The sequence below is a fragment of the Lagopus leucura genome, unplaced genomic scaffold (assembly GCF_019238085.1).
Source record: "Lagopus leucura isolate 7727_CA_CO unplaced genomic scaffold, USGS_WTPT01 Super-Scaffold_100083, whole genome shotgun sequence".
Lineage (NCBI taxonomy): Eukaryota > Metazoa > Chordata > Aves > Galliformes > Phasianidae > Lagopus > Lagopus leucura.
In genome coordinates, this window is record NW_024962318.1 from 17,185 (window position 1) to 31,248 (window position 14,064).

The 14,064-nt window shown below is 55.6% G+C and overlaps 2 protein-coding genes across 4 annotated transcripts in view; both read left to right on the plus strand.

Annotated features, from left to right (window-relative positions):
* Positions 1-328: 328 nt before the first annotated feature.
* LOC122188839 (WAP four-disulfide core domain protein 8-like) lies at positions 329-2,462 on the plus strand. 2 transcript variants are annotated; one of them, XM_042887464.1, is made up of 5 exons: positions 329-435; positions 839-949; positions 1,266-1,406; positions 1,488-1,838; positions 2,356-2,462. In XM_042887464.1, exons 1-5 carry the CDS (start codon positions 402-404, stop codon positions 2,370-2,372), a joined length of 654 nt encoding a protein of 217 aa, XP_042743398.1. In that variant the 5' UTR covers positions 329-401; the 3' UTR covers positions 2,373-2,462. The 2 variants fall into 2 exon arrangements, with proteins under 2 accessions (XP_042743398.1, XP_042743399.1); XM_042887465.1 differs by lacking the exon at positions 839-949.
* A 7,255-nt stretch (positions 2,463-9,717) lies between these two features.
* CTNNBL1 (catenin beta like 1) overlaps positions 9,718-14,064 on the plus strand; it is a 39,114-nt gene continuing 34,767 nt past the window's right edge. For both annotated transcript variants that reach the window (XM_042887390.1, XM_042887389.1), the window contains exon 1: positions 9,718-9,819. In XM_042887390.1, coding sequence (XP_042743324.1) covers positions 9,790-9,819 — 30 coding nt within the window. In that variant the 5' untranslated portion in view covers positions 9,718-9,789. The remainder of the gene's footprint in view (positions 9,820-14,064) is intronic.

A 14,064-nucleotide genomic window follows, 5' to 3' on the forward strand; every position in this document is an offset into this window, starting at 1 on the left:
GCCGTGCCGAGCCGTGCTGTGCTGTGCCCAGCCGAGCCGAGCCATGCCGTGCCGTCCAGAGCCGTGCCGTGCAGAGCCGTGCTGTGCTGTGCCCTGCCAAACAGCGTCGTGCCGTGCCGAGCCGAGCCGAGCCCTGCCGTGCAGAGCCGTGCCAAGTGAAGCCAAGCAGTGCTGAGTCGAGCTATATAGTGGTTAGCCAAGCTGTGTCGAACCGTGCTGAACCAAGCCGGGAGGAGCCCCGACGTTGCGCAAGGCCCAGGGCAGGGCACCGGACCGTACATAAGGTCGCCAGGTGTGGGCGTTGTGAGGGCAGTGCCATGGAGCCGGGTTTGCTGCTGCTGCTGCTCCTAACGGCCCCCTGGGGCCGGGGCTGGGCGACTTCGAGGCACGCATCGGGGGAGATGGCACGGACAGACCGTCCCTCCGTGCGACCCGGTGAGTGCCAGTGTGTCCCGGTTAGGGCATGGTCACAGAGCCATGGGATTCGAGGCCGGACATCACACGGCGAGGGGAATAGGAAGAAAAGCCAGCACAGCCCCAGGGCCATGATGCAGATCTGATGCACACAGAGCATGGGGCGGTGGCAGGAAAGCGTTACTTCTGTCCCAGGTTCAGTGCATCCCAACAGCAGTGGTGCTCCTGTGGGCACTGTGATGCTCCATGTGCCTACACTGCTGCTGGGCTGTGCTGGAGGAAGGGGCACTGGGGATGGGGCAGTGGGTGTGAGGGTGGCATGGGACCTGCAGCAAGGCTGAGCAGCTCTGGGATCTGCTGCCCATGCTGAGCTGTAGGGGCCATGCGGGTGACTCTGTCACTCCTCCACTGTTCTCCCTCCCAGGGGAGCCTGGTAAGTGCCAAGAGACCAGCATGACCACCACGAGCCCCCGTAACAACGTCTGCTCCTCAAAGTGCACGGGGAGCACAGGATGCAGACAAGAGTGCCAGCAAGGTGAGGGATCCCGTCCTCCCAGCAGCCCCACAGGCCCCACAGAAGCCTGCGCTCTGCTGTCTGGGGGCTGAGCTGGGGGTCCTGTGTCCCATCCTGGCACAAAGATGGGATGCTGTGGTCTGGGCAGGTCTGATCACTGTCCGCTGCCTGTGCATCATGCACAAGGGCTGTTGCAGGGCCCCTGCACCCCACTTCTCTTACCTTTCAGTCCCTCTGGTGCAGGGTCTTGTTGTGCCCCCTGCTCCCCACCTGACAGATAGGACAGGGATGGGCACGGGAAGGGGCTGATGGGGCCCTGACCCCCTGTCACCCCCAGCGAATGAAGATTTCCAACCGCGGATTGACCCCGACCCAATGACCAACTGTGTGAACAAATGCAGAGATGACGGCAACTGCAGGGGCAGCAGGAAGTGCTGCCGCATCAGGTGCCGGTTCCGCTGCCCGCAGCCAGTACCAGGTAAGGGCAGTCAGGACTCTGGGCTTGGTACCATGGCTGGGATGCACCCCATGGGCATGAGCCCTTCTTCCCCATCCGCAGCCAGACCGGACACCTTCCCCAAGAAGAAGGCGCCGCACGCCATCGGCTGCCACAACAGCACCTGCAGCGGTGACACCGAGTGCCCCAACCACCCGCCGTGCTGCCCACCCCTGCGCAGGAGCTCCAGGCTCAGTGTCTCTCTGTCCCTGCTGGGCTTGGGCTGCCGCTGGTGCTCTGACCCCAGGGAGCTGTGTCACCTGGCCCCGGAGCGCGGCCCGTGCAGGAGGCGCATCTATCGCTACGCCTACATCCCTGCCTTGAGGTCGTGCCGCGTGTTTGTGTACAGTGGCTGCGGGGGGAATGCCAACAACTTCCGTACGGCGGAGGAGTGCCGGCAGGTCTGCCAGTACGGTGAGAGCCGGGCACGGGTGGGAGCACAGAGCGGGGTGAAGGATGCGCAGGGCAGCACATGCCGAGGGAAAGCACCCAGTGCTGCTGCGGCTGCTGCTGGCGGGTCTGCCCAGAGCCCTGCCATGCAGAGCGGTGCTGCGGCGGCCAGGCAGCAGCAGCCATGGTTGCTCGGCCGCTGTGCATGTGGGTGCCACGCGGGGACTGGAAGCGTTCCTGCTCAGTGATTCCAATCAGCACACGGCTCCATCCTGGGAGCTGGGTTTGTCTTTGGCATGAAGCAGGCGATGCTCTTAGCAATAATAATTGCGCCTGATTATCAAAATATTAATCCTGCCACGCTCTCAGCCTGCACGGGAAGAAACGGCTCTCTTTGCAGGCGGCTTCCCTTTTCTGTGTGCACATTTAGGAGAGCAGACTGGGGGCACTAGCAGTGCCTCCGCAGCCCTGCGGTGGGCAGCAGCACCCGGCAGAGCCCAGCCGGTTGCAGCCCTGCTCACTGCTCTGCCTTTCTCCCCAGGGCTGGATAAGCGCTGACCTCAGGACATCACAGCCCGCCCAGATCTGCAGAGCCGACCGTTCTGCCCCACACAATAAAGCCGCCAGGACGCCTGGCTTGGAGCAGCACCACTGCCTCTGTCTTGCCTTCCCAACACATCTGCGGGGACGCTGGGGCAGGGATGGGGCCGGGGCCACAGGGTGGCAGTGGGAGAGCTGGGCATCGCTCGCGGATGCCGGGCTAATGACAGCAGCGCTGTGGCCACCTCCGCAGCGCGGCTCAATACAGCTCTAATAGCGCCATCCGTAATGGCCCCAGCCGGGTGGCACAGAGCCGGGGGGATGGGGCAGGTCTGGCTGCAGCTCCGGACCGTGGCACAGCCTGGCTGGCAGCATAGGAAGGCGGCCTCCCAAAATGGGGTTTTTATTACAGCCATACATCACGGCAGCAGCCCGATGTGGGCAGACGGAGGTGATTTTTCTTCATGGTTTACAGACAAATGAGGGGAAGGAGAATTGATGTGAACTTTGCTATAGCAAGAGGTTGGCCATGCGGGCAAGGAGATGGCTGTGCATGTGTTGGGCACTGTGCAGAGGGGCTCTGCCCCAGCCCGCTCGCACAGCCTGGTGTGCCCCTGCCCCAGGAGCAGCCCCAGCCTCTCAGGTACTCACAGCCACCAGCCCCTCTGCAGTCCCAGTAACTGCCCATCTCCTGCACAGGTGGATGGGAGCATCACGTCTGACCCGAGCAGCGGCTGTGATCCTCCTCCTGGAGTGATACTCAGTGGCTCTGAGCAGGGTTATTAATTGCGACTGATGTTCATTAGCACTGCAAATGTGGTGTGGATGTGCAGCTCCAGGCTGGCTGTTTTTTGGTGAGATCTTGATTGCCCTCGCCACAATTAGAGTTGCCTCCAAACACCACGGTCCTGCCTGGTGTAAGATAACAGTTAATACCCACAAATAGTGACTATCAGCTTCTCCATAAGGTCCATAAATATTAATGCAATTCTAATTAGTTCCTTTAAGTACATTGCCTAAATTAAGCGTTTCCTCAGCAATAAATCAGCAGTGCTTTGGCATTCTGCTCATGCCCATTCAGCTGATCACAAGCTCAGGGCTCCCACTGGCTGCCTGCATGGGGGTCAGACCCACAGCCACCTGGGGCTGCGCTGTGCCAAGCGGTGCCATGCTACGCTGTGCTGTGCCACGCTGAGCCGTGCCAAGCTGTGCCATGCCGTGCCCAGGTGGAAGGCTGACAGCCTGGCTGGTGACACTCCTTGCTGGCTGTTCCAAGGCTGCTGGCTGAGTGTCTGCAGAGCTATGCAGGGCCCCATGGTTGTGGAGGTGCCACCTACCATCCCCGGTGCAGCGTCACTTGGTGACCCCAGGCTGCCACCAGCAAGGTCTGTGATCCTGGTGCTGGAGCCGGGAGCCCCACGCTGCAGCCAGAGCTTTGGCACGTGGTTGTGAGTGAGTTTTCAATGATAAAATATCTCCTAAGGACTCCAGTGTCATTGATATAGAAATAAACCCAGTATTAGATTCAGAAGAGGAAAGGGAGCCTAGACACCACTGAATAAGCAGACAGTGCCCTGTGACCTTAATCAGGAGTAATATTATTAACACATTTTTCCCCAGGTGCACCCAGAGATTTGCATTTCCAGCAATTTGCACAATAATGAGGCAAGCTGACCACGCATCACCTCTGCAGCGATCACCTCTGAATCAATGGCAGTGTGCCGGCAACTCGTCATCTCCAACTGCATCTGTGCATCCCTGCACTGCCCCACTGCCTCCAGTGCAGCTCCTGCTCCTCCTGGCAGAGGAGAGGGTGTGGGATGGGATGGAATTAAGGGGGGTGGAATGGGATGGGATGGAGGGGATGGCTCTCCTGGTGCTGCTTTTCCCAATCCAGCTCTCAGAAGGAGGTGCATGTGTCATACTCAGCTTTGAGCAGAGGGACAGAAGCGCCGTGCATCTGCTGTGCTCTCTGGTGCTGATGCTACTGGAAAAGAGCAAATACCAAACTCATTTGCTTGAGGAGAAATTAATACAGTGTGAAGCCTGTAGTGGGTGATTTAAGAACTGGGTTTAAAATCGCAACACAAATAGATTTTTTTATAAGGTCAGAAGAAAGATTAAATGCTACAGACAAGCACAGCGATTGCCATTTCAAGCATCACTTTTCCATAACTATTTGGGACTGAGCTGTGTCCTGGAGCTGCCATGTGGCTCAGAGCCCCCTGGCGTGGGGCTGTCCCCAGGCTGCATCACAGGGAGGGGACACAGAAGTGCAGGTGGTGGCAGCAGGCACTGTGTCACCCCATGGGACAGAGCCATGAGTTCTGCACAGTGCCCAGGCTGTGGGTACCTGCATGCAGGAGCTGGGGCTGGGGGGAGGAATCACATCCCCCAGCAGGAAGAGTTGATGCCAGGAGACATGATGGTGTGAGGTTGCAGTAGGAAGATGCCCCCATCCATCACGAGGTGCTCGTTATTGGGTAACACCCCACACGCCGGGCTGATTTCACACCTTATCTGAACCCAGCAGCTGTGCCCTAAATCCTGAGTGCCGTGCCTGTCTGGAGGAATTCGGCTGCCTGTGTTTAAAATTAGTGTTAGCATCTATCATCTCCCCACACCAAATGGCTTCTGTGTCGACACTTGGCAGCGCTCATCCGTCACCGGGCACGGCGCTGCCCGGCTCAATGCCCTCTCCATCACTGTCACAGGACCCCTCATTGGCAAAATGTCACCCAAAGGACACGTGTGACAGCCTGGCTTCTCCCTCTGCTGGCACTGCTGGTGGTGACGGCCCCCACAGCCCCTGGCTCTGCACTGCCATGGCCTTACAGCTTCAGCATTGTGGGTGCAGCTTGCTCCCTGTGTGCCATCCCTGTATCATCCCCGGTTTCGGAACCACAGCTCCACTGCCTGCCCCAACTCCTGCCCCCTGCTGTGCCATGCAGTGTAGGGCACAGGGGGCGATGCCTGGCAGTGGGATGCACTGAGCTCCCGCGCCGTCAGCGAAGTGCCATAAATAACATCCCATTAACGCAGCGCCGCCGCTGTGCCTAGTGACTGATTTTGCTGGCTCCATTATGGGCTTCATAAACAGAGTCGTTTATTCCCAGCCTTTGCTCCAGTGCCTCCGGGGATGGGAGCTGCGCCTGCTGCTGCTCCGAGGTGCTGCGGCCCCGGTGCTGAGCTGTGTGATGGGTTGTGCCCAACATATGTGTTGGTGAGGCACAGCCACAGGGACCTCGCAGCACAGGGAAGGATAGGTGTCTATGCCCAGGAATGGATGGGTGCTGTGCCTGGAATCAGAGGCAGCCCTGCACAGACACTGCATCTCCTGATGCTGTGCGGCACAGCTTCTCCCCATGACATGGGCACGGCTGGCTGCTCCCCACAGCCCATACAGAGGAGATGGAATTGCAGGTGGTGATGCCATCCGTGCTGGGCATATGGAACAGCCTTCCCACGCTGCAGCTCGCCGTCTCCTGTCTGGTGCTGTGGTGGCACCGCAGCTGCGTGGCTGCTGCCCAGCGAGGAGCTCTGCCAGGCAGGTGATGGTGGAGCTGTCGGCGTGATGAAAAGCCTCCTGCAGCAATGCAGATAACATACAAGCACAGGTCAGCTGAGGCCCGTGTAGCCCATCCATCAGGCGCAGCAGCTACAGGCGCTTCCTGTGCCACCATCTGATGCATGCTATCCACCACAAATGTGTTTCTTCCCCCAAGGTTAAACGGATGAGTGAGGTTCAGGCAATGACAGCTCTGCTTGCCCTGTGCAGGCGATAAACGAGCTGAAAGAGCCAGAGGGAAAAAAAATGGTTTGTTTGCTGTCAAATGCTCCTTCTGATGGTGCTGGGCCAGGTGCTCCCTGCAGAATGCCAGCGGCATGGAGACGTGCGTGAGGATGGGACCTGTGCTGGGGATTGCCCCCAGCTCAGCCGCCAATGGGGGCAGCCTCTGCTGCACTGGCTGCTGCATGTGGGTGAGCGCAGTCGTGGCTGAGCTGCTCAGCTCCGTGCAGGAAGGCAATGTGGGATGATGGTGCAGGTGGAGACATCCCTGAGGTCTGGAGATGAGACCTTCAGAATGCTACGCTAAGGGCTCAGGGCTGCACCTCGCATCCTTTGAGCTGTTCCAGTTCTCTGCAATGCGATACAGAGGGCTGGCCCTGCCAGACTATGCGGGCACCATGAGACCCCCATGCCCCAGGCACTGCTGCCCCCAGCCTGGCTCAATGTCACACCCCTGGGCCTGTCAATGTGAGAAAGGTTTGCAGCCGATAAGCGATCGGGCTGTCAGCCGTGCCGTGCCTCTCGCTCGTGATTTACTGCGACGCCGCTAACGGAGCACAGATTTTTCTTAATCTAAATTGAAAACTACTCAAGTAGAAAAATAATTTCATTGCCTCATCTGGAAGGATCGGGGGAGGCAGACGCGTTGTTCCGGGGCCGGCTGCACCACGTTCCTGGCCCTTTGTGCCACGCAGGAGCCACAGCAGCAGCACGATGGTCCCTGCGGGGTCAGCGGTGCCCGATGTGGGGCAGAAGTCAGTCACTGCAGCAATGGGGTGGGAGGGATGTGGGGACATGGACGTGGATGGAGGATGGTTTGGAATGAGTGCATTCCGGGAGTGTTTGCTGAGCCGGATAATAACGCGCCCAGTGAGCTGCATCCCAAGCACACCGCCAAATTAAAGAATTTTTTTTCCCCTTTAATTTAAAAGTCACCGCTGGGAAATCTCCACCGGCCTCGCCAGCTACTTCCCCCAGGCTGACATTCTGGAGAAATCCTTAATTTTGATTGTCACACTTTGTGGAGTTTAACTCGGGGAAGCAGAGCCATAAATAAGGTGCCACTGCAGCAGCTCCAGCTGTGCGGGGCTGTGAGCAGTGCTGAGGGGGCTGTGGGGGGAGCACAGTGCTGCTTGGCCATGGTACTCCCAGCACTTCTCTCCTGCACACCCATGCTGCCCGGCCCTGCACACCCTGCGTGATTCCGTGGCTTTGCTCTGTTCCATCATATGCTATCCAGCTCCAGGGAGCCCCGTGGCAGAGCTGCCATTGCCCCACGCAGGGCTCTTCCTCTCCTTGGTATAGGATGGTTCCCAGCTCTGCGAGCCTTTAGGAAAGAGGAAAAATCCACTCACACCTCCCTACCAGTGCTGAGTCCCGCGCAGTGCTGAGCTGCAGAAAGGTTACAGCCCATCTGCATTTTACCCTTCAGTAATTTCAACACTTATGGGTGCAATTAAGAGGCAAGTCTGGAGTTATGAAGCCATCAGCGTGGAGAGACCTGAATACTAACAAACTCCTGCGTGCAGTTGCCATCCAGGGCCGCCTGATTTATCCGTGATAAAGTGGCAGTGATGCTGGCGGATGGCATCAGCCACAGCGTGGCTGCGTTAAGCGTGCATTTTTGAGCTGCTTGCTGGCACAGCCTTCCTCCAGCACTGGAGGGGTGGGATTGGTACAGGACTGGCTGCAGGGCTGTGGCATTTGGACACCACACACCTTGACCTGATTGTGGCTGCAGGGAAAAGCGTTGGGATGGGCTGACCCCGCAGCACTGACAGGCTGAGACCCCCTGTGCCCTCCCTGCAAAACCCCAGGCCCCTGTTCCTCCTGTGCATCATGGCGGGCTAGGGGCAGGGCAGGCTTTGCCTTAAAGCTTCATCCTCATTTAATTGGATACCTTTGAGCCCAGGCTCACGATTCCTGCAGCAATTTGGTGTGAGATTTCTTTCTTTCCCTCCATTATCCACTCTGATTAACTCAGCTGCACCTGTCAGCTTTTATTCCACGGTGTGGGGAGTGCTTGAGAGAGCCTGTTAAAATGCATGAGCTTTGGCACGCTCACTCTTCCCTGGCCAGTGATACCAAACCAGCACAGGGCAGGCTGGGCTCGGCCCAGAGGGTCACAGCCCTACACCCCCCACCCCACAGAGCCCCCACCTCACCCCAGAGCTGCTCAGCGCCAGCGGATTTTCTGCTTTGCAAATGCTAATTTAACATTCCAGTTATGACTTGTTCTTTTTTGTCTCATTTTAATAAAAACGAAAACATCCGGAAACGCCGCTGCACCCAAGAAAGAGCAAGATCTGACATAATTAAAAAGTGGCTTCAATCAGGCTGTTTTCCTAATGGTTTGTCATATCAACCCACGCCGCCCCGAACCCCCCCTGCACTCCCAACCCCCTGAGGCATCATTTACATTTCTTAATAACCCCTCATTAATATGCATGATGTGGGGAGGGCAATAACGGCTGAGCGCACACCACTAATTCAATTTCAGCAAGCCTCCGTGTGTTTAGTTAATCACCGGGGGACCAGGGTTACTCAGTACAATTATTTATTCGGAATTAGATCTGGAGGCATCTGGATTGAAAGCCAAACCAGGAATCAAACGAAGAAAGGGATTCTCTCTGCAGTGCCATGGGGCCACGGGGCTGCGATCCCTGGCTGAGGGGTGCAGCACAGCCCTCCTGAAGCTCTGGGTGCTGGAGCAGCTCCATGCCCTGTGCCAAGGGCTTCTGTTCCTGTCTGTCCTTTTGTTTATCAGAGTTGGTTGGGTGTTTTTTGTTGTTGTTGTTGTATTTTTTCGCTTCTGGTTTTGCTTTTTAATTCAATATTTTGTCCCTGTGCTCCCGCTGCCCTTACTGGATGAAAACACTGTGTTATTGAATCCTGCCCTGCAGCAGCTCAGTGAGAATTGGGTTTCCTGGGCTGCAATAAGGCTGAGTAGGAGCTGAGACGGGAGCACATGCAGGAGGAGCCGGCAGCAGCCAAAGGCTGTTCCAGTGGCAGCCGCATCGCATGGCCCTGCGCTGTGCTCACTGCCAGCCCCTGGGGCCTCTGCTGCTGCTCCTCAGAGCCCCCCAGAACCCCTCAGAGCTCTCAGCCATTTTCTCAGCGCTCGGTGAAGGGAAGCCAATGAGCCAACAATTATCTGCTATTTATCTCAACCCCAAAGCGCAGATTTGTGGCTGTAATTTCGCAGGCCGGCAGCTCCAGTACTTCTCGCTGTCGGCGGGGCGCTGGGCCCTTCTCACACGTGATGGATGTCTTTAATTCCTCCCCGCGCCCTCCCGCCGATCTAACGCCGCCACCGCAGCCGCCGTTGGGCTACGAATAACGATTTTTGCTCAAAGGCGCTCAGGAACAGCTGAAAAACATTCCGTGAGGTTTGCGCCGAGCTGAGCCGCCCCCCGCCCCTGTATCAGTCGCATCACCAGCCGGGCTCGGATCCCGCAGGTGTCGGGGCAGCACTTTGCGACGAGGCGGCGGTTTGCGACTCACTTTCCGGCAGCGCTCGCTACGCCTCGCTTTCCGGCAGAGTGGCGCCCTCGCGGCGCGCCTGCGCCGCTCGCTTTACGGCACGGTGTCGCGCTCTGTCGGTGGTTGGCGACAGTTTGGCGGCGGCGGGGCCCGGTCGGCGCTATGGACGTCGGGGAGCTGCTGAGCTACCAGGTGTGGCGTCTGGGCGGGATGGCACCGGGGAGGCCCCGACCCCGCTGACACTGAGCTGCGGCTGCCGCTCCGGCTGCCTCGGGGCTGGGACCGGGCGGGGTGGAGCTGCGTGGCGGTGCGGCTGCTCCCCGGCTGGCTGCGCTCTCTTTGAAGGCCTCGCGGTGTGCGCGGCGCTGCGCCTGCTTTGCTTGGCTGCTGCTGTAGCTTCAGAGCGTGGTATTTTGGGAGGAAAAAGGTTAAACTGCGTTTAGGTCTGAGAAACTTTCCTCTCTCTTTCCTTTCTCCGTGATATCGTAATGACTTTATCTGAGAACTCCACCAGATTTCCACTTGTGTCAGCTCCAGGACGATGTTTTCTTCCTCCCTTAAAGTTTGGGGTTTGCCGTGGCTGCCCTCTGTCTGCCCTCTGTCTGCACTCTGTCCCTCCTGCTGTGTGCACGCAGTGCTGGCCGTGCTGCCCTGCTCTTCTGAGCTCTGTTCACATTTGGTTTCTGCTTTTTTTTTCCCGTGCTTTTTAAGTACTAAGTTAGAATGATCATTTCTTGTGTTCCCGTAAAGGTAAACCTGCACTGAACTTCTGTTCATTATAAATTTTTAATCAAGTTCTAGTTTGGATTTTTCTTGGTTTTCTCTTGCTCTGAAAATATTGAAGTTCTCAGAGGTCCAATCTCCTGTGAAGCAAAGTGCATGCTTGTTTTTTGATCTCTTTGGTTTCCCTACAGCTCTGTGTTGGGCTCTTTTCCTGCCCTTGGGTCGCTGCTCATGGCAGCGTGGTGTGGGTGCTGTGGAAGCTGGAGGTGGAAATCTGCTTTGTGGATGCCAGGCATTGCAGCAGCAGCTTCTCTTGCTGCTGAGGTTATTCCTTAAATTTCAACTGACATGGCTCTTGAAGGCATTGTCCTGGCTTTGTGCTCTCCAGATCTCTTCCCAGGACATTAATGATTTTGTGTCAGGAGGTGAGGTAGGGCATTAGAGTAAGAGCTGAACTTCACGTGTCCCCAGATTCAGACAACTGGAATTAGGTGGAAAGGTGAACAGAGGTGAGAGGGGTGGGGAGCAGGAAGCAGTGCAATGGCTCTGTTTCTGGGGAGACACAGTCCCCTTCTGTGGGGTATCTGTGGCTGAACTGTTGGAATGGAAGCGGGGAGTGATGGGTTTTGCCTGCAGCTGCTGTCTCACAGGCAGCACAGCAGGGCCGCCCTGTGTATGTTCTCATAAAATTCAGAGCTACCAGAACTGTGTTGTGCCTGTGTCCGTGCTGCTGTGTGGTGGGATGGAGTTGGGTCAGTGACAGAGCTGATGCTACCAAGACAAGGCTGAAGGATGGCTCGTGAGGCAGCTGCCACCCTGCTCTGGTTCTGCCTGCATGGAGGTTAACCAGTGTGAGGTCTGATGCTCTCCTCGCATGGAGCAGTGTGCTGCTTTGGGATAGCTTCATCCATCCTCGCTGCAGGGCAGCAGTGGCTGTCAAGGGAGGGCTGGGTGATGATGGCTGCTGTCTGATTTTAATCTTCTGCTGCAAATGAGTTGGTCTTCTCAGCTTCCCTCAGCAAAAAAAGCCCAATTTTATATTGTTTCAAAATTTTCTCCTCTAAACACTTCATCCGTGCCCTTGCTTAATCGGGATGTTCTCCCTCAGTGCCAGATTTGGCATGGAAGATTTCAGGCTCTGTGCTGCCAGCTGGGCACTCAGTGTCTGTCAGAATGAGGAAAGGAACCTCCTGCAGCAAAAAAAAAAAAGGACAAATAAACAGACCTGGCACCTGGCAGCTTACACAAAGCTCAGAAATCCATAAACTTTATGTGTTGCTGCAAAACAGTTGCAGATGGTCTAAACTGATGATTAAATATTGCTGCTGTTCTGCCCGGAAAGACTGTGCCCAGATCCTCCGTGTCTGGTTTCTGATTACAGCGGGTAATTACAGGGACAAAGCCAGCTCTGGTTATTTTCAGGCATCTCTTTCAATTGGCGTGGGAGGGAATAAGGGAGATTATTTCAGTTCTCGTTAAATGCAGATTTCAGCACTGAGCGATGATTACGCACTGCTAATTTTTTAATGAAATATTTGTGAAATGGAAGAACAAAAGGGGAAGCGGTAGCGGGGTGCGATTTGTGCAGCAGGTTTGTCCTGCCGGTGGAACTGGTGGAACACTGCTTGTGGTGGGATGGATCTCAGCGTGTTGGAGGGATACGGTGATTTCAGCTGCTGGCCCAGGCAGTTTGCTGTGGATTTGTGACATAATGGATGTGTCTGATGGCTGAGGCAGCCGAGCTGCTGGCTGCTCTCACTGCGCCTCCCAGCCAGAGCATGATGGCCTCCTGCCTGTGACCCCGTGCTGGGAGTTTCTTTGGTGTGGTTCCTGCAGCTGCGTGCAGACCTTTTGCTCTCTTTTCCACCTGTGTCTTTGGCCACCAAACTGGGAAGTGTGGAAAAATCAGCCAAAGAAACCTGGGTGCCTCCCTGCCCTGCTGCTGGGGCTGTGTGGCACATCGGGCTCTGGCCTCACAGAGGTGGCTGCAGCTGAGAGCTGAGCTGGGACACAGCACTCCTGTGTTGAGCTTTCAAAGGTGTCCTGGTGGGCAGCTGCAGGGCTGGTAGTTTTAGCAGCTGCTTCTTCTGGATACAGCTTATACTTTGTACTGTAGGGGGCAAGTTTTCAGTTTTGAGGGTTGCTGATTAACATGTTTGCTCCTATAGAGACTGAGAGGAGGCAGCGAGGGAGCTGTGCAGTGGCCACGTACGTGCTCTTGGCACAGCTCTGGTGTTTATTCCTCTGATGCTTTCCGTTAGAGTCCCTCTGCAGCTTGTAGTGGCTGCCATCTCTCTCCTCATCCCTTTTTGCATTAGTTAAGAACAAATAAGCACCTGCAGGACCAGGGATGGTCTTTGTACCCTCCAAACAAACGTGCAGCTTTTGGTCACTGTATATATTTTTGTTTCATATTTTCATATGGTAGCTGTAATTTAGAACAAGGGCGTGAAACTTCATGTTTTGTCTTTGTGTCTTTTCCTTATCTGTGTGCTTCTCATAGCAGCACATTGCCTCGGGGACTTGTGTGCCTTCCAGTGTGGAAGGGTAGAGAGGGAAGGGATCCATTCTCTTAAATCAGTAAACTGCCCATGCAGGTGCAGCTCTGTTCTTCCTGTCTTTCAATTGGAGTTCTTGGGATTCCTGAGGCTACCACGCTGTCCTGGGTCCAGTTGCCTCAGTCTGTAATGGGTCACCGAGAGGTGCTGTGCTTCAGTGCCAAGTGAGATTGGCAGCAGCCTGGTTGGAAGCAAGATCCAGAAGATGGCTGTGGAGGTGTGAGGTGTGCTTTTGGAGCCCCAGCACAACAGCTGCGTTCTGCAGCGCTGCTCTGTGTGTGTTGCAGTTGGCTGGCGTGGCCACACAGCAGCTGTGTCACTTATGAAGATTTATTTCGGATTTCATGAACTAATACTTTCAGAGCTTCACGGTAACAAGGTTACTTACGAAGTAAATGCCTTGGTAATATGAAACTCCTTTGGCAAGGTTTCTGCAAAGCTCCCTGGTGCTGAAGGTGAGCTCTAGGGAAGGAGATGTTTTATCTCCATGCAGCCACTACCCCAAGGAGGGCAAGGCAGCCCCGAGCTGATCCTCACTCTGAGCTCTGGGGCATCTTCACGTGTGCAGCACACGAAGGAGTGCATGTTTGTGCTGCGTGGGCTGGGGAGCCCTGACTGAGTGCGGGTGGTGCAGCACAGACACAGGAGGAGAATTCTGTACCACTGGGCAGCTGTTGTTTCACTGCTTTTGATAAACATCAGCTTTCTTATTAAAAACCTTTTGTATTTGTGTGTGTGTGTGTGTGTGTGTGTGTGGTGATCTCGGTGTTGCATTTAAATGGAAATGTCTTCTGAATAAATTACTGTGAGCGCACTGCATTCAGTGGGAACAAAATTAAGCTTAACTAATAAAGCAATTTAAGAATTGTTTTCTTGTGCGCTTTCCAATGCATTCCAGCTTTGTGCCAAACGCACCTTGGCACAACTGAGTAAAAAAATAAGAATAAAATAAAATAAAAAAATCCACTATTTTATTTATTAAGCAATTAACCTTCCCTTTTCGTGCCAGAAAGCTGGAAGTTGGGTGCGTGCAGCTCGGCGGTGATTTAAAGAAACGTGTTTAAGCTCAGCGTGTGCTGCTTAGCAAAACGCTGCGGTCTGAGTGCTGCGCTGTGCGTGCTTAATTCCTGTTGGTTGCTAACAGTCCTTTAGGAAG